Source organism: Odontesthes bonariensis, chromosome 4 (assembly GCF_027942865.1).
Source record: "Odontesthes bonariensis isolate fOdoBon6 chromosome 4, fOdoBon6.hap1, whole genome shotgun sequence".
Classification (NCBI taxonomy): domain Eukaryota; kingdom Metazoa; phylum Chordata; class Actinopteri; order Atheriniformes; family Atherinopsidae; genus Odontesthes; species Odontesthes bonariensis.
In genome coordinates, this window is record NC_134509.1 from 9,077,924 (window position 1) to 9,101,994 (window position 24,071).

At 41.4% G+C, this 24,071-nt stretch overlaps 1 protein-coding gene across 2 annotated transcripts in view; it reads left to right on the plus strand.

Moving 5' to 3' along the window:
* Nucleotides 1-24,071, plus strand: part of pax5 (paired box 5) — a 57,617-nt gene that overhangs the window by 14,623 nt on the left and 18,923 nt on the right. For both annotated transcript variants that reach the window (XM_075462825.1, XM_075462826.1), the window contains exons 3-6: nucleotides 3,489-3,686; nucleotides 4,318-4,382; nucleotides 6,921-7,046; nucleotides 15,875-16,059. In XM_075462825.1, coding sequence (XP_075318940.1) covers nucleotides 3,489-3,686; nucleotides 4,318-4,382; nucleotides 6,921-7,046; nucleotides 15,875-16,059 — 574 coding nt within the window. The remainder of the gene's footprint in view (nucleotides 1-3,488; nucleotides 3,687-4,317; nucleotides 4,383-6,920; nucleotides 7,047-15,874; nucleotides 16,060-24,071) is intronic.

The window sequence follows — 24,071 nt, forward strand, 5'->3', positions numbered from 1 at the left end:
TTTAGATTCTACACATTCATGGTTTTATAGATATGTAACAGTTTGACTCAGCTGGTTGAGTGCTGGCTGAGCATTTGTCAAACGTAAGCTCCTGTAACGAAACACTGACTCACTTAGTTTCACTTCTGATGGGTGCTTCCATTTCCTCAGCATGTCCAAGCGGCATTTTCACAAACGTCTCCCTTCATTTTCACTTGCCTCTTGTTTCCCCCTTTTTACTCGGTCTCCTCTTTTCTTTTCTTCTCTGTTCTCTGCTCTTGCCTTTTCACCTTCCCCTGCCCTTTCTGTATCCTGTGTTCCTTTTCCGACCCCTCTCAGTATTTCTGTGTCTCCCCTTACTCCCCTTTTTTCCCTTTCTCTGGCTTTTTCAAAGCTAAATTCGAGAGTAAATCCCTGTTCGTTCCGTCCCCCAGAGAAGAAAAGGGGACAAAAGGGAAAAGATTCATCACTTTTTGGCATTAGCATCAAAATGAAAGTGGCACCATATTTTTGCCAACCCCCCACCCTCCAAAAAAAAAAAAAAAGGAAGAAATATAGGGAGCAAAATAGAAAATGGGAGAAAGACAAGAACAGGGAACACAATCAAAAAGGAAAAGGTGTGTTAAGGGAGAAGAGTGTGGCAAAAAGAAAAATGAATGAGAGACAGAGAGACCATTTGTGGGGACGGAGAGGAAGGATTAGCTGCAGCCATATCAAAAAATGTGTTGCTCATTGTTCTCCCATGCCTCTCCTTCTCTCTCTCTTCTTCTGTCTTTCCCTCTCTATCTCTTTCTCTCTCCCCTTTCCTGGCCGTTCAACTCACTGAAGCGTTACCGTTAGGGGGGAGGAGAGGGGATCGAGGGATGGAAAGAGGGAGGGAGCGTTGTTTTATCCTCTCTTCTCTGTCTCTCTGGTGCCAGCAGAACAAAAACACCAACTCTACCACCCTGTGTGTGTGCGTGTGTTTGTGTGTGTGTGTGTGTGTGTGTGTGTGTGAGTTTGTTGGCTCATCGTTGCGCAGGATATCAATAACCACGCTCGTTTATTCACCAATGATTCAGCTGTGAATAATTTAAATAGTTTTCCATTTGGAAATAGATTGTTTTTCCTTTAGCTGTGTTTATGCTCCAGCTGCGAAAAAGTCAAAATGTGCACCGCGCGCACACACACACACACACCCCACATAGAAAGAAAGACAAGGAAGCGCACATTTACAGGAACTCACATCTTCACGGAAAGGATTACTCCTCCGTACAGTGGAGAGAGAGAGCAGCAGGTTTAAGACTGACTGACAGCTTGCATCCACACACTGCATCCCCCCGTTTTCTGCAAGCTGTGAAGCGCATTCGCCGTCCTCCCACCCCCTGCCCCCCTGCCCCTTCTGGATGCAAATACATTCATGAAATAGCCATGGTGGACAAGGAACGCCTGAATCTGCGTGCGCGCGTGTGTGTGAGTGTGTCGGTATCATCTTCCCCACCTCTGTGTCAAAAACGTGAGGCTGCATAAGAAAACAGCAGCCAGATTGAGTCGGGCATTAGAAAATATTTTGTCACAGGTGTTTTTGGGTGATACACTCACATTAAGCAATTTAGCTGGCACCGGTATCTCTAATAAAATTCGACGACTGCAGCGTTGTGTAACAAACAGAGGGTTTTAGTTCACCTTTAAGCTCTGTGACGTCAGAGCTTTCTTCTGAGAAGGAGAACTGAGACAAAACTAAAAATGCAGCGAGGATAACAATAAAGTAATTTAGCTTAAAAAGATCGAGTTACTAGTTACCCGAGTTGATTCAGCTAACGAGTAGCAAAAGAAAAACAACAAATGATCAGAATGCTGTCATTAGAAAATTGTAGATTTGATGAGGAAATTGATGATCAAATGACACTGTGAATTCCCTCTTGCTGGAAAGTCAGTCCTCTGAATCTGTCAAATCCAGAGAGTTTCTTCTCTACAGAAAAGAGTTCGGCCAGAACGAGCTTTTAGTGGAATGTGTCACTCCATTTGGAAATAGGGGGAGATGTTTAAGAAACCAAACTTAAGAAAATAGTTTATGACTTTTGGATCACATGGATCACTTCGTAACAAAGAACAGCAAGACATTTCTATTTGTGTTTATAGGCACAAAGCTGAGTTGTTTATTTTTCTTAAGAAACAAGACACAAACCTGATGTGATTGGACATGAGGATATGGGGGCATTTAAGGCATTTATAGGGGTGTTTGAATTTCAGCCAGAAGGAAGTCCTGGCTGCAGAGGGAAGCTCTTTCCTCTGCTGGGGAGCCAGGAGGAAAAAGAGCTGAGGCTGAGTGCAACATTGTTCAGGTGAACACCAGGAGAGGTGAACTAAAGAGGCAGCTGTGTAACATGCTGCTCCACTAGAGTCCAGATTTTTTACTACTGAGTTTGGCATTGAAGCAGAGTCCAATATTATTAACTCCAAATATAGATACTTTCCCAAAAAACAGCGCTTCCCATGATTTGATTGAGATTTGATTTCAGCTGTTGAAAACGCTCGGCTTGAAGATGCAAAGAAAGAGGAATGATCAAACAGCAATCAGCACGACTCTCAGGAGTTGGATTTAAAGGATAAAGCCAGCCATATATATATAAAAAAAGTCCTCATTTTCACCAAATCCCATTAAAAGACCAAATGTTGTGACTTCATCCAGCAAAAAGAATTGTTAGTGAAGGCAAATCCTGATGTTATTCATCTGTGCCAAACCTTGCATTAAATGTTTGGTGCAGCCAAAGGTGGACCTTTGAAAAATACGAGATTTGCACAATCCCCTGCAATCAGCAAATATTGGCAGATGTCAGTAGAAGACACACTGTTTTGGATTAACATTATACAATTTAACCTGATTAAATTTTTCAGTGTAATCTTTTTAAACACTCATTTGCTTTTGTAATCCAGTGGGGGTTGTTTTAAATGTAAAATCTTTTTCTCTCAAGCACATTTTAAGCTCTTTAACACCCTGCAGAAATGCGTATGGCACACCAGTTCACAATAATAAGTAATCTCAGGGCGCTCCTTTTCCCTTTGCCTATGAGCAAGCACTTGCAGACAGTGGGGAGAAAAAATTCCCTTTCCACAGGAAAACCTCTGTCAAAAACCGATTCAGGGAAGGGTGATTATTTGCCCCCAGCAGTTGGTGTGAGGCAACAGCAACAAAGAAAACACAACAAGAGGGAGAAAGAGACAAGAATAACCAAAAAATAATATCGGGCAGGCTGGTCCTGGCAGAGACAACAGATCAGAAGCAAACTACTCTGGAGGCAGAGGTACCTGCAAAACAGCACAGGGAGAGAAGAAAGTACAGACTGTAGGTGATAAAGACTCAAAGTAAAGGACGTGGAGCAGCACACAAATTCATGGAGAGTGACAAGGAGGAAAGATTTGACATCGAGATTTAATTACTCCAAACCTCTTATCTAACTCTTCTTTTTTAATTCCTAAAGGTTTCTGTCTCAGACTAATGCAAGCATCTCCTTTGCTTTAACTGGCAGGTATTATGAAACGGGCAGTATCCGCCCCGGTGTAATTGGGGGATCCAAACCAAAGGTTGCTACACCCAAAGTGGTCGACAAGATCGCCGATTACAAACGCCAAAACCCTACCATGTTTGCCTGGGAGATCCGGGACAGGCTCCTGGCCGAGAGAGTTTGTGACAATGACAGCGTCCCCAGTGTCAGCTCCATCAACAGGTACCACAGTCTGCGTAATCTGCGTGTTTGTTTGAGAATCAAACTGTAGCAACAGTTACTCAGTGTAGACGACAGAGCACAGAACAATATAACTGTGTGTTTTATGTGTGTGTGTGTTTGTCAGTGTGGGAGTGGAAAGGAGAATTGCAAAGAGGCCCCGGTCTCCATATGTATGAAGTGGCTGCAGCTCAGTGGTTCAACACGATGGTACAATGACAACCCTTTCCCCTGAGCTTAGAGGCAGTGAAAGAGGGAGGGATAGTGAAATAAGAGAGAGAAGGAGTGAGCCAAAGAGACAGACAAAAGGGAAGGAAGGTGTGCAGGGCTAAGGAAAGAAATAGATACAAAAGGAAAGGACAGGGAGGAAAAAGGAGGAAAGGAAATGAGAGAAGAGGAAAGGAGAAAGGGGAGGAAAGGAAGAGAAAGGAAAGAGGAAGAAAAGGCTTGCATGAGCAGCCAAGCAGGAAGTGCGAGGCCCCTCTGCCATGTCAGGCTGCCTCAGCCACTTCACACACACACATACACACACCCGCACAGTTTTGCTCCCACGACGGTCATGTTCTCTCTGTCATTCAGAATCTCTCACACAAACCACTTCACACACACTAATGTCTCCTCTCTCCTCCTGCAGGATCATTCGGACTAAGGTTCAGCAGCAGCCTGGTCAAACAGGCTCAGTGTCGGCTCACAGCTTAGGTAGGTCGCTGCTGTAAAAATCCTATTTCCTACCGATGAAGCAGTTGTTCGCAGAAAAGTTTGTTTGTGAATCTCGTCATGTGTGGCCTGCGTGCTGAGCAACGTAACGTATTGAAATTCTGCACCTTAAGCAGCATCGTCTGAGATGCTGCCTGCCACAAAGTTCACTGTCTGAATACAAATCTGCAGTAATTTAATGAAGAGTCACTCTTTGGTTTGTCCAATTTCAAATGAGTTGGAGGATTTTGGTTTCTTTATTAGTGTGTCGGATAAAGTGGGGGTTGTGTGATGATGGTTGAGCTGAAGTGTGAGGGAGGTTGATGTCAAACAAACGTTTTTAAAGTTAAACCTGCAATGTTAGAGTTCCGAATGGTTCTTATGACTGTTAAATATCATAAATAATCATAAATTTAAATCTTCCTTTGTGTAAATGGACACAAATTGCTCATTTTCTCAATGACAGTCAGCATGACTTGACCAGATTTGTCATCCTGGTAATCTTAAAGCAAGCAATGATGTTTTAGGCAAGTTTTTTAACTTGTTAATAAAACAAACTAAATGACAAGTCAACAGTGTGTGAAAATGCACTTAAAGTGTTAAACTGAAATAGTACAATAAGTGTTGATATTGTTTCCAAAAAGGGCAAGAACTCTTGTCTTCTGGGTGAGAATCTTGTGTCATATTCCACCACCACCCGTCCTACCACATAATACTATATCAAACTGGAAACAATCCTGCTTGTCATTGCCTTACATGTCTACATATATATTCATAAATAAATGAATAAATAATTTATTGTAGATCACAGCATCAAACCAAATCCTTTGAGACATAACTTATGTAAAAAAAAGTAAGCCGAGCCATTCATGTTTTAACAGGATGTCACAGTATTGTTTATTGCACACCACTTCACACGTTTACATGGTTAGGGTTAGAGTAAAAGTTCAGGGGAGGCTGTCATACCTCCAGAGTGTATCATGCCGTACGACATGCAACAAACAAAAAACATGTCGAGCGCGGCTTTTATCAGAGTCCTCCTTGCTGCTTTTATTCAAATAGAATTTAATAGATTGAAGCAATACATCTTTACAGCCTCAAGTGAAACAAAATTTCCTTTTTCTTATTGCATATCTCAGAGGACGAATAAAAAGCATAGCTTTTCTCCTTCTTCCTTTCCCCTTCCTCTGCAGTGGATTGTGTTTGGGTGTCTTTCATATCTTCATAATCGCACGTTGTCTATTAATCTAAATTAATTTTACACACACTGCTCCCTGACTCCTGCCTTTTACCCACATTTAGCATACACACCTAGATGCACTGAGATGTACGCACGCACACACACACACGCGCGCGCGCTTACAGATTACACAGATAAATGGGACCCACTCCCAGGCGGAAAATTGAACATTTGGATTTGCAGAATAAGAGCGTTACGTTCTGATAAAAAAAAGAGTGAAAAGAAAGAGAAAGGAAAATCAGATAATTGAAGTGCTAAATCAAGTGATGGAAGGAGAAGGGATATGCATTCATTATACTCTGCTTGTAGTTAGTGAAGGAGTAAAGTGAAGGGGACTTTGATTCCCCCGGTTTGTCTTCTTTCTCTTATTCCCCTTTCGGTCTTGTCTTTCCGTGTTTGGGGGGTCTGCTGGGAGAGAGGATTAGGATGTCTGTCGCCACACCTTTCTGTCCCTCCGGGGATACCATAATGTCACTCAGCCTGACGTCCGCTTACAGGGGCACAGATAAGGGACCAAAGAATATGTGACTGTATGTGTCAGTGTGTGTCAGGAGGTTGCAGGGTGTGTGTTTGTGCGTGCGTGTGTGTCACTGAAGCGGTGACAAGTATGTCGCTGTGTCGCCCAGCGAGGAACTAGACTCCTCCAAGGGGACGATTAAAGAAGGAGACAACAAGGAGCAAAACCCCAACTTTGTGCCTCCTCCTCCAGTGCAGAAAAATGAAGCGCAAGAGATAATTGGAGTTTAGGTTTTCCCGAGGGTTTTATCTAATTCACTGGTGCAAATAACAAAATCAAGAAAATTCTTTAAGTTAAAAGTAATGACAAAAAATGTTGGTGGGAAAGGGCTTCCAGTTTTTTCAGTCATGACTGTGGACATATAGATTTTAAAGCAGATTTTTCAGTGATAGATCAGCCTAAATTATATGTGGCTTAAAATTATATCAAAATTCAACATACAACAACAATGAACATAATAGGACTTACAATACAACAAAGCACTATATGTCACACTGTTCCTGTCCTTTGTTAAGCTGTAAGTTCTTCTCTCTTATCTAATTTTTGGATTAAAAAAAAAAGGTTTTCTCTATCTAACATTTGTTCGCACAAGGTTTGAATAGCATAACTCAGTAGTAAAACGCACAATATAATATTTTTTGGCGCCAAGGGTTGCATTTACTCCTTTTACTCCAGTAAATCAACAAAATGTCAGAGGTGCTCTCAGTGAGATAATTAAACCACTATTTATATATCTTCTGCTTTCTCAATGCATCCTTCAAACTGTCATGTCATCTGTCTGCAGCATCGTCGGTGGCTGCCACGCAGGTTTCAGCAGTGACCAGTGACTCGGCCGGCTCCTCGTACTCAATCAGCGGCATCCTGGGTATCAGCTCAGCTGCCGACGTGGGCAAGAGGAAGAGGGACGACGGTGAGCATTTGCCTCATGTGTATGGTCGTCTCTGCTGATCACTGTATATTCTGGTGGAAATGGCAGGGTTTTTTGTTCTTTTCTTTTGTAAGAGTAAATATACACATACAGAACATAAACAACACGTTATACAATGAAGGACGGCTTTAGGACCTCCTCTGCTCCATACCAGCACAGAAAGAACTGAACGCGGGAAGATCATTGAGAGAGACGCATGTGAGTGTGTGTGTGTACACGTGTAGTGTCGGAGCTCTGAACCGAACATCTTCATTGAGAAGCACACATTGGTTACCCAAAAGTGCTTCACTGAAGGGCTTCCTGAGAGGCCAGTTTATGCATGCGCTATTGATCATACATGCTGTCATACCGGATCAATGGTGCATGCTGATAGAGGTGTGAGCTTTTGTGAGCGTGAGGGCTTGCTCTCATATGTACTTGGTACTTCTGCATGTGGGTATGCGAACACATGAGCATGATTATGAGTGTGTATGCGGCAGTGTCAGTGGCATTAAAAAGCCATCACACAGACAGTCTCCTGCGGTAAATGAGACAGGACCAGATGTTGGAGCGAGGGGGGGCTGACAGAGTGCCACTAGGGGCTACTTCTTTCTCTCTCTCTCACTTGCTTGGTCTCTCTCTGACATACACAAACACACACAGACACACAGACACTGTACGGGTTCCTTTTCCCACTGCTGATGAATTTTCAAATCTTTCCAGCAGGCTCCAGGTGAATCCCAGATGAACTGCTCGATACAGCCCATTTACCCATCAGTGGAACACAAAGACTTGAAAACCAACACAGACATAGACACAGATATATATATTTTCTCGACATATTGCTCAAAGTTTACCTCACGATGTGAATTCAACAGTGTTTGCGCCTCAACAACTGTGAGCGTTTAGGTCAGACGACAATCGCAACTAACAATTTGCACTTTCATCAACAGCTGCTGGGGATTGTGTCTTTATTGTGCATTTTCAGTTTTCGAAATGCCAGAGCTGGAAAAGTCTTCAATGAAAAACAAAATGTGCAGTGAAAGCAGACTAAGTGAAACAAACAAACAAAAAATGATATGTAACGAAAAGACTCTTTAAGTAAACTGGAATCAGACACATTTTTTCACCCTCTTTCCAAAACACGTCAAATCATTTTAGATTTAAAAGCCACTCTTTCAGATACATAATCACCTTGTGCACCTCTTATCTTGTAATCTAGTCACAATCTCTAGTCACAAACTAGTAAGTCTAGTTTTAAAACACTAATTTAACCTCTTAACTCATGTACATTGACTTGAATTTGTGCATGGACTTAAAAAAGACAAATATTAGATCTTTACATTTTTGGCTGGCGACTTTGTTTTGGCACTGTAAACGAAAATTTCAGATAAGAACAGACAAAAGTATATGAAGCAACTTTTGTTTTTCTCTAAGCATTCAAACTTGGCATCTCCTCCTTCTCACTTGTGGGAAGGTTGCTGCATTCCTCTTGCAACGTGACTGGACTGTTTGGAGTAGAAGGCGAACGACCAAATGAATAGACATAAATTTTACCTGATTGACTGAGACTTGCAGAGTCGGCAAGCAAAAACCTACCACATCTGAAATGTTACTGAGACTATTTGCTAAAACAAAACTGCTGCTGACATGGCAATGCAGAGTCGTATCTGATGGAATTCCGGGTTTGGCCATGGCACCAGCAATATTCAGAAAGTGGAAGAAAAAAAGAGAAGTTGAAGTCACGGAACACAGTAGAGAAATTAAATGTCATCAATCAATTGTTTAATAAGAAGAAACAAGAAACACACTGGTGACTCAGACCAAACATTACGACAATTAATAAATGCTGCGCAAGACGATTGTGCGGGTTTCTTCCTTGGTTTGAGATTTCAGAGAAGCTTTCCAGTACAGCTGCGCAGAAGATGCGAGAAAAACTTCTTTAAGATAGAAAAATGTAACACATACAGCGGGGAAAATAAGTATTGTATAAGTACTGGTGAAAAGGTCACGTCCTTTAGCCCATGTCCATTTGCCCCATCAGAAATATATTTACTGAGAAAAATGCTGATGCGTTCAATATTTATTTTCCCTGCTGTATGTACACACATGCAAGGATTTCACTGGTTGGTTCAATAACGGAAAGGTGCACAAATCCTGTAGCCTTTAAAACAAGCCCAAATCATCACGCTTCCACCCCTGTGCTCGACAGTTGGTAGGGTGTGCTTGTGTTGACATACTCTGTTTGGTTTTCGCCAAATGTGGTCCTGTGCACTACGGTCAAACATCGCCACTTTGGACTGCGGACATATTCTTTACAGAAAGTAAGTCTTTTTTCTGGCAAGCTTTCCAAACCAGCCATTCGTGTACATTCGTGTCTTTTTTAAATTCTGCTCCCGTGAAATTGAACATGTTGATTCGGATCTTCAGACTGAGATGTAACTTTTTGGTTTGATCTGATCTTGAATCAAACCTGCTGGGATATCCACTCCTGGAAAGATTGACAACTGTCTTGAATGTTTTCCACTTGTGAACAAATCTTTCTCACTGCAGAAATCAAGGCTCAAATCAGCCTTATAACCCTTCCCAGATTGATGGGCAGCAACAAGATAATGCTTCTCTAAGATTATTGCTGGTGTCTTTCCTCCTTGACATAGTGTAAACACGCACCTGTACGCACCAGACCAGCAAACTGACAAAACTTCTGCTTTCATAGAGATGCTTACACTTGCTCATGATCAATTATTCAATTTGATTAGCTGCACCTGTCTGATACTTTCGCACTTTGTGTTCCACTTGTGTTTGGAAGGTGCTATATGAATAAAGCAGAGTAGAGCTGAGCTGAGCTGAGCTGAGAAAACACATATGGAATCAGACAATGCAAGCTCTAATGTCTTCAGCAAATGCTCTTTGGTCAGAGCTCTAGTAGAGGGAGATAATCTGTAATCTAATTAGCAGCATTATTGTCTGACTTTGTTCTTTCTATGCTACACCATGTGTTTCATGTGTGGTTGGTCTGTTTTCTCTATGGCTGGGCCTTGTGTTTCATAATTCAAATCAAAACATTGTATCACTTCACGTTTCACTGAGGCGCTCAGAAAGCGTAATTTGGGCATTATGTTGCTCAGTGTCACGTTTAGCTTGTGTGTTTTATCTGCAGCGTTTCTGTGGCAGAGGTCTGCGCGGTTGGCTCTGTGGTCTAATTAACAGCATAGCTAATCACAGCTTCCATTAGAGCAGCCCCCGCCGGATAATGACACACACACACAGCAAGGGGCGACAGCAGGAACAGCATGCACTGACATGGACAGACAAACACATACACCGACAAACAATAAAGCGGGCTTCTCACATACACGGACACCCATATGTTTGTTAGTGCTGACATTTTTACACACACACACACACACACACACGCTACACACAGAGACCCACAATCACTCTGTTCTTTTGTTGACTTTGTTAGTATGTCTGTCTTTGTTTACCCAGGTTAATATTTCATACATACAGCAGTGACAACAGTGACTGATCAGTCACTTCATTGTCTAATAGTCCTCATGTGTGACTTCAACCTTCTCACGTATGACCCAAAGCAATGTCTTTATTTCTCTTTAAATAAATTCAGGAAAAAGATGATACCCTGGTATTAGAAAGGTAAACCATACATAAAATATATGAAAAAAACTCATATCATATCATATCATATCATATCATATCATATCATATCATATCATATATGCATGCTTTATGTGTTTGTAGGGCACAAATATGTGTGCTGGAAACTCCTACAACTTATAAGCATATAACAGCAGCTGAGCAACTGGTGGGAACACAGGAAGGTGGGCTCAGCAGCATGTGTGTGTGCTTGTGTGTGTGTTGGTGGGAGGAGTGTGTGAGGGTAAAGCCCTGTTGTGACCTGTGCCCCCAGCCAAAGCGAGGGGAAGTAGGGGGTGACTGGGGGCAGAATGGAGATGAATGGGAGTGAATGGAAGAACTTGACTTGTGGGGCCAAAAGGGGACTATTGTACCTTCACCTATTCTCTTACACGCTGAGGCTGCTTGCATGTGTGTCTGTGTGTGTTTGAGCATGAGTGTGTGTGTGTGTGTGTGTGTACTTCCAAGATGGATATGGACTCCATATGAACAGGTAGGTCAAATACTAAAGGGAATGTCTTTCTTTTTAACCTTTGTCAAACAGCAAACTGCTTTCAGCATGTCTGAGGGAAAACCGTGCAATATACAGGGGTTGTTCGAAAATGCCACTTAGCGTGAAGAAAAAATAGATTCAATGGTATTTACCCAGAATGCCAAGTTGACCTCTCACCCTCTTGTGCATCCACTGTGACATGCAGCAGCTTACCAAATAAAAGAGGCAGGGAAAGAGCAGGAGATGGAGGAAGGAGGAGAGTAGGGCGGGGGATCCCTGCTCATCACCAGAACCTAAACCCAATACCTTCCCAAAACTTTGATCTTTGGAGTTTGGACAGGACACACACACACAATTGAAAACCACACGAACAATGAGAACCACACTCACATTTAGCCACAGGCGAGGTTAGACTTATCACACCTATCACTGAAATAGCCTATATCATGTGCAATAAGATGAAAAATGGTGGTGTCAACCCTCTGCAGGCACACATACATGCTTAACAGGAGATATTCTTGCAAGTTTTACAATTTATTCATTCCAGCTGTTTCCTTGGTAGTTTGAAAAAATGGCAAAGGCAGGTTGAGATGGTGATGGAAAGCGAGACAGAGAAGGCGGAAGAGAGAGGAAAAAAGCAGAAAGAAGGGAACAATGAAGGCTCATTGTTTGTTTTGTTCTGCTTTGAAAAAGAGGGAAGAGAAACGCTTCCCTTCTGAGACTGAATCACAGAGATAGAGGCAGCTGTGAGTGCATGTGTGTGTGCGTGTATGTGTGTGTGTATCCGACAGTGAATGGGATTTAACCCGTCACGGCAATGAGTTTCTTTACCCATCCATGGATACAATGAAACCAGCCGGATATCAAGCTACCCACCCACCCACCCACACCCAGACACAGGCATGCACACCTACACACACTTAAATACACACGAATGGACAATATTAATTATAATAAGTAAAAGCTTCGTTTTGACTGCTCGACTACAGTAGGTTCTGTCATCCCATTCTTTCTGTATTTCTCTAGTCGTTTGTGGACGCTCCACCGTGGTGGGCTTGGGTCAGTCTTTCAAAGTGTATTTGTGTGCGCGTGTGTGTGCATGTACATGTGTGTTTGTGTATGTGCAACAGACAGAAAGCAGAAAGCAATAAGCTGGCTGAAATGGTGCCATCAGAGCTACATGATTGATCAATTGAATTCCATCATGGGGACTGGCCAGTGGGATTAAATGGGTTGCTGTGGGTTACCAGGCTAAAGCATCACACCGCCTTTATCTCTCCCCTGATTGGTCTGTCACTGGACCATACACTCACACAGCTCCCAGCATCTGTATCTGAGTGTGCATATGTGTGTGTGTGTGTGTGTGACCTCAGAAGTGAAAGAGAGATTATGATTGTGGAGCGTGTTTGTAAGAGAGTAGATGAAAGAGGTTTTGTGAGTTGCGCAGAACTACGTGAGTGTGAGCTATAGATGCTATAGACTTGCTACAAGTCTTTGAAATAAACCAAAACCACTGTTTTTGCCAGTGTGTCAGGTGTAGATTAATTTTGATCAAGTTTTGAAATTTGGTTCACAGGCATCAAAGTGGGGAAATAAAACCCTTTGAGACCAGTTTTAGTCCTGTCATGCAACTATTTTCACAATTAGAATGTGGAAATGTACCATTTATCATAACATTAATTGTTGTCCAAGTTTTTTTATTTTTCAACATTTAAGAGTGTCACATGAGCAAACGAAATTCAGGTGATAACTCGAAAGCACAAAAAGCTGGCCAGGAGTCCCTCCTGTGAATGAATATTAAGATTAACAGTAAAATAGTTTTAAAATTTATGTGAAGAACGTCCTGATCTACCCTAGTTCCCACAGTTGTGAACACACATAATCCTTACACATGTACATTCTACAATTAGCTCAGTGTTTAACACAAAAGTGGTGACAAAATTATTAACAATGTGGCCCTTTTCACTTATGGCTTCTGTATCATCAGTGCAAACAAAAGACGTCCTTGTTAACCCGCCACTGTCCCTCTTTGGTGGATCACAAATACCAAACAGAGACAACTCCGCACCGTATCGTGTGTTTCTATGCAACAAGGCAGCATCGCGGAATCAGCTGAGAAAAGTCTATCTACAATACAAACTGCGACACCAAATGTTGAAAAATACAAGCCGATATTTTCCAGTCCAGAAGAAAATGAACAAGTTGTGTGTCAGTTTTCAATACTTACAGCCCAAAAGCTGTAGCAAAGAAGGGCAATGGCGATGATAATGTTCTCCCTGCCAAAAGCTTCTGCTAGTGTTGAAATGACTGTGTTTTCATTAACTTCTACTGGTCTTCATGCTCTGTTCGCCGGCCACTGCTTCCTCCTCTTATTCTTCAGTTTTCTCCAGGGCAGACTAGACACTTTAGTGACTAATGTCCCATCTGATGATACAAAGAGGTATTACAACTCAGATCCTTTGGAAATATAGAACTCGAAAGGATCTGAGTGGTATATCGCACGTAGGCATTAGTTTTTCCAATTCTGTCAATATTTTTAGTTACATTTTTTTATGCTTTAATCATTCTTTAGATACATTTAAAAAAGACTAACTTTAATCATGACAAGAATTCACCTGATTCCACAGATTTGACTTGTGGTCTTGGTGAGTCCTTTGCTTTATTTCCACGACTGGAACTTTTCCCACATTTCCAAAGCAGGGAGCAAGTTCATTATAAAGTCCCAAAGAAAACTATTTCACCCCACAAAGAAAAACAAACAAACAAAAAAAATCCATCCTAATGGGCTAAGTTTGGAGTAGGACGAAGTGGTGCGGCAAAGAGGAGGAATTGGGATTGGGCCTATTTTTGGTGATACTCCTCCAACTTCCAAATCTGGGATTCTTCACGGCTTCATAACACAGGTGCAGGAGCAGTTCCTGAGAGACACTGATGATATGCATGTACTTTGGTTTCTAGAAACTTAAAACGGCAACACTTTACTGGCGGCTGGGTTGATTACCACCAGCTATTAGTCTGGAGGGAGAAAGTTTTTTGCTTAGTTGAGCCTCAAAATTAAATACACCAGCAGAGTTACTAGCAGAGTAATTTGCTGAATCTTAAAGTCTCGGACAACATTTTCTTGAACAAAAGTTTAGAATGGAGCTGCGGCTTTACTGTGTAAGTTAACAAAGCTTATTTGTGACTTGCAGTGGATCCGATGACTGGGTTGATGAGTCATCATATGTGATTTCATATGTGAGGCAGCAGTGAGTCAATCTGAACATTAGAAGTTTGAAAATATATTATTGCGTGGGGTAAGGAGGAAGTCATTTTTTTTCCCCACTTCTTACACTATGCTTAATCACTGCTGTAATCTTCTATGCATAGGAATGGATCGTGGTGGAAAAGAAATCAGTAATTACTTTGGCTTAAGTACAACAAACTAAAACAATGAGAAATTATCATTTGATTTTGAGGATTTTGAATGTGGATGGTGGTAACACAACATTTTCAGTAAAACTCTAGCTTCATTCCCCGATTTCTTTCATCCTTCCTTCCTTCCTTTCTTTATTCTTTTTCTTTTTTACTACACCCCTCTACTTTTCTTTAAGGCACAAATGAATCAGTATTTTCAGCTCAATTGGAAAGAAATATATATATTTGAGGTCCCCCTCACAGCCCTCGCCACCTGTCTGTCATATCACTGCTCCGGACACACATTCACCCACATCCACACTTTGGTACACACCAAACCCACAGTGACCCCTTGGACTAAAATAGTCTCTCAGGAGCAGTTTGGAGCGATGAATTGGCTCTATATAGCAGGGGATTTTCACACTCGTCCCCTTTTTCTCTTTATCTTTTTCTCTCATTCTCTCTTTTCTAATCATTTGGGCTGCGACTCTTCAGAGTTCTTATAATTGTCTCGTTCAGTCCCTCAGCCTTGCAATAACTGCAGGATACGAGAGCTCACAGTCTAATACTGATACTGAAGCAATATATATTTGTGTGTATGTGTGTATGGGTGATACGACAAGCGGGGCGGGGAATTGTGTTTATATGAGAGGAGAGAGTGTACTTTTGAGAGATCAAGAAGGAGACTGGTACACTTGGTAATGGATTGCATTTGTATACCATTTTCTCTGAGTCTCCGAATCTATAAAGTCACTCAATTCTAAATCAGCTGCAGTTTATTCAAGTCTACTAACTTCTTTCTCCATATCTATCTTAGAGATTGATATCATCAACCCTAGGCACCACTCCTCTCTTTATTCCTCTGTTATCGTTTATTTGATTTTCTATCCATCATAAGAAGCAGACTCACAAACACATCCTTTATCTCCCTATTCTTTTCCTCCTCTCGCGTTTCCATTCCTCGGTTAAAGCATCACAAGAGAAGTTTTGAGAAATGATGTGCGCATCTGACTCTTTTTCAAGTACATTGGCTGACCATTTTGTATTTGATTCACCTGACATTATTGTGGCCTTATGATGGTTTCATTGTATCCTATTCAACATTAAAAAAAAATGAATGTGTATGTTCTGCACATGTGCTGGGCTCACACGGAGATTTGTTTTTATGACAGTGGTGTTACATCCCACAATTGTAAGATGAGCCAAAGAGCAAAAGACTTTACTTTCACTTTAATTTCCAGTTGCAACCATTCTAATATCACTATTTCTTCCTGTCTTTTGTCTGCAGCTTTGCAGGAGTCACCTCTGGCAAATGGGCATGGCCACAGCGGGCGGGACTTCCTCAGGAAGCAGATGAGAGGGGAGCTGTTCTCACCACAGCAGATCGAGGTACTGGACCGCCTCTTTGACAGACAGCCTCCCTGTCCGATCCAATCCAGCACTGAGCTCTATATGAGCCCTGACTCTGGCAAGGTAAGGGTGAGGCATTGTGCAGGCTCCTGGCTGAGGTCAAGTTTGGGCAAAAAAAAAAAACGGGCAGACATAACTATACGGTGCTCTGTTGAGGAATAGGTTTAGTGCAAGAGAGAAATGCCAAAACAACTAATGGAGGCAGATTTCAAGGTTAGTGTCAGCACTGACAACCAACTGGAAGATATATTATTTTGGGTAACTTTCACAGCACCTTTTAGGCATCCAGTTGTGCTGCTTCTGCCACAGTCATATTTACTGAGACAAGACAACTTCCAAGAAAAGTTTGATTCTTCATATTTTAGAAGCATGCTTTTGGTTCATTTAACAATTACTGCTGCTTGAGTGAGTGGAGTTGGAGATAAATGTCGCAATTTTCTCTATTTTGCTTGCTGCTAAGTAAGTCCATGAAAACACCAAAAGCAACAATTGAAGGGATTTTTTTCTTTTCTTTTTTAAGTAAGGCTGTGCGATCTACTGGCAGAGCCAAACAATTTTCATAGCCAGGCTTAATGAGCTTTTTTTTTACGCACTCGCCAAAGAAAAAGACCAGTGCCATGTATAGCTTTTGTTACTGTAAGCAAAAAGATAAAATAAAAGAGAGAAGAAGAGAAAATGTAAAAGAAAAAACAATAATAGTTTTCTTAAACTTATTTTCTACAGTAACTAACTCTTACTCAAACAGATATAAAAAAAAAATACGTGCAGGATTTGCAGCACGTGAGCTAATGCAACAGTGGGGCTCCCTCTTGTGTTTTTGCATGTGTGGTTAAAAATGGAGGTTTATTATCCAAAAGAGTGAGCAAAATCAGTCTTATGGGGCTTCTTGGCACAGTACAGTGGACAGTGGTCATAGTGCTTTCATTTTAAGGACATATCATTATTAGGAAGGAATTCTTATGACGAACCCAAAAAACAGCTTCTCTTGAGGGGTCCACAGAAGGGCGACTTTTTAGCATCTAAATGAAATCAAACCTCAATCAATTCAACAGCTTGAGCAAACGCTGTATGTAGTGAATTTCACACCACGCCATTTTTGCATCAGACAATTGTTTACTTTGTCACTATTTTCTCACCCAAACAGCGTCCATGTTGCTCAGCGTCATTGCATACAAAAAATAACGACAAAGTAATCAACAGCCTGATAAGAAAGTGACACAGAGTGAAATGGACTTTTTACAATGTTCGCTCAAACCACGATGAAATATTTGAGGTCTGAGTTGTTTAAGATGCTGAAAATATAATCTTCTCATGTCCCCTTGGGAGTGGCTGTCAGCTTGGTTTGTCCAATCAGAATTCCTCCCCGACTCTTTACACTTAGGGTGCTCTGACCGCTGTCTCCTGTATTGCAGGTAAGACAGTCGGCATGGTAACATGCACAGCTGAGTTGAACTACTTAACTTAGCCATTTAATTAGACCACCGTCTTCATCCCAGTATAAACGCACGGGAGCGGAATCGAGTTAATAATGGATAAGTATGTTTGATGTTGCTTAATTTTTTTCTAGTGTCATGTAAACATGACATGCTTAGTGACTGCTTATTAGTTCTTTGCACAGCCCTGTTTCAGAAAATACAACAAAACCCTTTAATGTCTTGATGTAACATTATTGTTTTTGTTGTACTTTTGTTTCCTTTATGATAACCTCTATAGCGGTCCACACAAATAAAAACACATGACTCAATCCCACTTTTGCAGTTCAAATTATAGAGTAGAGCGCAACAGACTAGATATTGCTGGTTTTTGGTCTTTTTGATATTAGTCTTATCCTTCAGTGAGTGAGTAAAAGCCAAATCACCCTGGCTAAGAAAATTGTTTGGCTCTGCCAGATGACAACTGTAGCAGAAACATTCTTCAAAAACTATGTAAAAAGTACAGAAAAGCTGAAAACATAGTGAGTCCTCATGGACAAATAAAGAACCATTTTGATATTCAAAAGCATTAGCAACATAAGTCCAAAATGATTCGTGCTGTAATACTAAAGCATGCTGAATAAGATCAATACGCTTGAAATTCTTTAGAAGCTGCTGATGCTGATCTACAAACATCAGCATTTCTTTTCAACTTCTTTTCTTTTCAAGCTATCACTATTATCTAATATTTACTACTTTGGTTTTAGCCTAAAGCCTGCTTGCTATGCCTTGCCATACCATGTCAATCTTAATGACATTAGCCACATTGCACAATGCATTCATACTGATTATTTCCTTTCATATTGCATGTCCACTCACTTATCTGAAAATGTGACGATCAAGTTAAATTTTCTTTGTTAGCCTGACACACCACTGTGAGTTCCTGTGGTCTGAAAGACACCACGATGAGACCCAGTCATTCTGGTCTATTGATGTTCCGATAATCTAGACACACTGCAGGGGTTAATGAGCACATTGACCTGTTTCTTATTATGACCTCACTTCCTGCTGCTTGGGGGACGGTGAGGGAGCATGCTGATGCACATGGGAATGAGCTGCATATGTGTGTGCATGTGAGAAACAAAGATGAGAAAACCAAGAGTGAGAAAGGGTGTCTGTGCGTCTTAATGTTGCATCTAAATTGACCTCCCGCCCTTTGCCAGCACTAAATTAATGTAAATCTGAGCGGAATAGACAGGTGTAAGTAGTACTCTGAATAACAAAATGAGAGCAAGCTATCATTTGTATTCTGCCTACCTTTTCTCAGATGTTTTCTAATCTGCAGACCTCCGCTCCATATTAGGGAAATATTTTGCTACTGTCTCAAAATGACACTTTTCTTCCATTGTCTTTTAGTTTCTTTCTTTTTTTTTATTATCCCTGCTTCAGGTTTATTTATTCAGTCAGTGACAAGGACAAGAGGACAGACACACTCTGGAGGAGTGGCAGTATTTGGAAGCACAAATAAGTGGCAACCTTAGACCCACACAGGGCAGAGTTTGGCTTTTTAACCCATTCACTTTCATTTGACCGACACGAAGAGTGTAGTGGCGCAGGGCGAGAGGTCGACAGGGACTGCCTGAAGTAGCTCTATAGACTAAAACTCAAGACTATAATACACATGATTCACAGGTCAGCGTCCTCTCTGAGCCTGGTCAAGCCAATGAGGTCGAGGTCTGGGATAGGGGCTTTAAAATCCGGGTCGCACTGGGGTCAAACTGGCTTTAAGCACTGCATTACAAAAGAGATGCACACACAAATCTAAATCACTCTCACTGTGCCTTCGCCTCTGTCAACGCCGCCCTTTTTCCCTGAGGGGATGATTGACAGTCATACCCTTAACACTGACACACTGACACACTGACAGCTACAGATCAGCTTCTTTGGTATGTGGGCTAAGGTGTGTGTATACATGTGTGTTTGTGAGTGTGAGCCAGTAGAGGCAGGGTGATTCTCAAGGAGGGACTGACAGTCGTAAAAGATGCCTGATAGAATTGACCCTGGTAGTGATGTTGTGTTGGAGTGACTTTAACAAAGTGTGTGTTTTTATGAAAGAAAGCAAAGGGTGGAGAGGATACATGAGCAAAGAAGAGGCCCAATTGTAATTGCTAACATGTAAACCAGTATACCGTAAGTTCAGCTCCTCTTCATTCTTTAGCTTTTTTGCACTACAATAAAAGCCTTATTTCTTATTTCACTGTACTTGAACATGCACAAAGTCAAATTGCTCACAAGGAAATCTCATGCAAACTGTCGACAATGGTTCCTCATTTATCCTGTTTGTCTGAGACCTTTTCTTTATATATTTTCCTCTAACAAGCCAGCCTTTTATCTCATCTCCCTCTCTTGCTCTTCTTCCTCTTCTCCCTGTAGTCTATTAAGCCCCACTATTAATTTATGTGTGCGTGCTCGTATGTGTGTCTGCAAGTGTGCCCGTCAGAGAGAGTTCATTTGAATTTCCCTTCAATCACTTCCTATTACCCAGCTGATAAATCAAGAGGGCTGACGGAGCCCCCACCCATCCATGCTGCCCCGGGTCCAAGTGCGCATCCCAGCACCAACCAAACTGGCTCCACTTGGACATAAGAAAAGAAGAATAGGCAGAGTGATGTCACTCGTGTTTTTTGTCAACTTGACTTGAGTGGTCAGTAGTCAAAACTCTCTAACCTCTCAATTACCACTTTCAATGTGCAGGGTTACTAATAACCCTGCAAATTGAAAGTGGTGATAGCTGAAGTGATAAACTGTTTATTAGCACATCTGTCAGTTTGTGTTTTATTAAATCAGTCGCACACATAGTACTGTCCAACCTCTATCAGTGACCATATGGTTACAGTGTTTCTATGTACAAAATAGAAGTTATTGCTTGTTACCAGTTTGCATTGGTAATAATTACTAGCTCGATCAGTTAGCACAACAATTAGCAAATTCAACTGAAGGAAAGTCTAAAAGCAGGATTGTCTGGACCCAAAAAGTATACACTTGAGTTGAAATGATTTTAACACAACCAGATGCGTATTTGCCTCAGCTGGCACTGTTTGTGGCGTATTGTTGGGTGTGTGACTGACACTTGTTAGCGGGATGTGCTCAGTGTTGGTTTTAATTTCATGAAGAGATTTGTTGGCAAACAGAACAATAGGAAATATGTCCAGATTTATTGCAATCCCCCTCCTACTATTTTACTCTGGATCAACAAACAAAGCAATGACTCTCAATAAAATATCAAATTGTAAAATTTGAACCAATATCTTTAGTTCAAATTTGTCATTTGAAATATTCAAACTTTTCACTGCCTTTTCCCTAGCAGAGATGTGGTCTGCTTGGCTTTGCCGTCTGAAAATGAATATTGTCCTCACTGCTGCCACGCTTAGTTTGAGTGTGGATAAATTCTTTCCCCGACAATCCCTGCCTCTGTCTGTGGGCCACTCAGGGAATTGTGTTTGTTTATAGTCAAGCCTTTTTCCATCAGGAGTACACAAGACAATGTGGCGAGAGGGAGAGAGAAATGGAGACGGAGAAATCGGGAGCTATTTGGAGAACGGAGAAAAAAGGAAATACTATTATGCAAATGATGCAAACCAGCAGGGCCAGTCGATTTGTGCTTCTGTGTGTGTGTGTGCATTTCAGTGGGACGATTAGGGCTCATCTGTTATTGATGTGAGATTTGGACTGAACTATTACCTTACCGTATCTGAGTCAGCGAACCAACCTGCTGTGTGAAAGTGAAAGGGTGCAAGACTGAGTGAGGTGTAAAATAGTGGAGTTGGTATCAGAGAGTTGAACTATTATGGAAAAGTACTTTTCAGACGTGTTGACGACTAAGACCGACTGTAATAATCATGTTATGAGAAGATCATGTGTATTTAAATGATAGAAATAAATGCTTTGTTTTAGTTGACAAAGAAATGACACTTTTACAGTAGTATGCTCTATCACATCAAATCAAAAAACTATCAAGAAGATGTGTCACTCCCATCTTGCCAAATGATAACATCAGGTTATTTTTATGTCAAACCATAATATTTTTCTGACCCCTAGCAAAGTAGTTTTGGTGTCTAAACTTAACAAAAGAGCAAGAGACAATGGTCTAACACAGGGCTGGCAAGAGAATGGAACAATGATGAAAAAAAAAATCTCATGCAAACTTGTGCATGCTGATGGAGCCTTTGTTGGGTAATCATATGTATCCATGGTTTCCAAAAGCATGAAATGACAACCCTGTTCACTTGCAACTGGGCTTACTGGTGTATTGCTTCAGTTAACAGCGAGGTGCTCAAGTGATCTGTCATGAAATTGACAACATGTACGGATGCGAATCTGAAGGCTTAATAGCTGCCCAAAGAATGCTCGATTTGAGGGAAATATCATTCCATCTCCACAAATAAAACCGATACAAATAAAAATGATCATGTTCATTTCCTGAACCTCTTTTTTTAATGCAATGCAGCACCTCGCAACTACTCACTTTAATATGTATAATGAACAAAAACTACAACCTTTTTTGACAATATCATAAAATCTGAGATATTCATGGCTTCTTAAATGCTAAACTCCCAGCTCCAACACGATACATGGAACAATTTTATTGGACTGCAGTAGATTTCTCAGATGTACCTAATAAAGTGGTTCATGAGTGTCTACTCATCTCCTTTCATGCCGGCCGCCTTTTCTTGTAATTCTCCATCCTGCCCTGTAGTACAACGCACCCACACCAGTATTGCCAACCCCCAAGTCCAACCCCTCCCCAGCTTGGCAGCTGCGTCCCTCCCCTTTGATGAGGGCTGATGGCGCTGTATGAGCGGTGGAATTGACAACATTTACGGGTGCGAATGAGAATGATCCATCTTCCTTAGCGGGCCTGTCACCCCACTGGCCAAACTTCATCATGGCCAATTACCACGGCAGACCCCTTCTTCTCTGCTGCTACTGCTGCCTGGCCCTCATCTACACATGGATACATGGACACATTAGATGCCATGATAATAAGACAGAGTGTGGCCAAGACGAGGGGGGGGGGGGGGGGGGGGTACAGGGGATAGCGTGTTTGATTGGGTGAAAAATAAAAAATAAAAACTGCCTGTTTGATGGGTTAAGTGTGAAAGACAAAAAGACCTTAAAAATGTGTCTGAAGTCTAAAGAGGAGGCAATGTGTGTGTAGTGTACAGGGTGAGCTCTTATTTGGCAGGTCACAGTCCAGTGGTTGTATTGTGTGTTTGACGAGCAGAGGGGTGTTTAAGAGGTCAGTGAGCACAAACAAACGCCTACACTTAGAGCTTCACATACACACACATGCAGACGTATTAAAAGGGTCATTGCAAAACTCTCACCTCATCACCTAAAGGAAATTCTGATTGGTGTCATTAGTGTAACCCCCCCCCCACACACACACACACACACATACATACATAGACACACTGTTCAGCAGTAGCACATAGGAAAAGAAGGTGTGAAGAAGTGTGATTTTCAAAAAAAAAAGGATGTTAGTACTTCAACATGCAGATGCAAGGAGTTCAACACCAGCTGTATGTTTACTCTATGCATCCATTCCCTATATTATAGGCAAGATATGTTTAATAAAGCTGTAAATAAAGTTTTAACTTGAGCCATCATTATTGAGAGACTCAGCTGCTTTTAAATGTGGAGCTCTGGTGACTCCAAGCAGCTTAGTAAAATCAGCTGTTGTGGCCTCCTGGTTTTAAGTTTAATCCTGCACTGCAAAAGCCACAGACAGCCCTGACCGATGTACTGTACATACTGAAGTGGGCTCAACTGATGATCCAATCGATCAGAGTCACGGTGCTCTGAAGAAATCTTTAACTGTCCTGAAGAAACCGCTTTTATTTTGTTGCACAGATGTGCGAATGTAACATGATTATGATATCTCTTTCTTTTCCACATTTCTGAGAGGTCAAAATGCATGAGGGTAACAGTCAAAATGAATAAACAAAGTAATTCTATGAAATTCTTCAGAGGAAATCCCTTGTTCTGAATACCTGGTGTACAAATATATCCAAATATTAAGCAACTTACAATAAAATAGATTCAAGAGTGAGCAAATGCTCTCACACACACAGACAACTTTGCACTGCTAACCATTGGCTTCTTTGCCATTGACTTCCATTCATTGTTTTCAGACTAACCCAAACCCTCACAAATCTAACCTGAACCATTACTGGTTCATGTCTAACTATTACCTTACAACCTATGAATTCGCTCCTTAGCCCAAACCTTAGCCTTGACTGCAGAAATAATGATCTGCTTAAATAGGATCATTCTTTGGTCCTCATAAGGACAACTGGTCCCACCAAGGCCAGTGATTTTACCAAAAAAGGTCCTAAGGAGGTAACAACAAAACAAGAACATATACACAGTTACAAGAGAGGTCATTGGTCTGTCATGAATGTAGCAGCCCTGAGATTCTTTGCTGGTTAATCCATATTTACCAGGTCATCAGTGCCAAGACATCACTATAAATCATCACTTACACTCACACACACTCACTCATAATCTCTCACACAGAAACACAGATTTGGCAGAGAGATGAGGATGTATGGGTCATGGCTTTGAGTCGGGGTCAAACACCGGTGAGCGGACAGCTTTCAT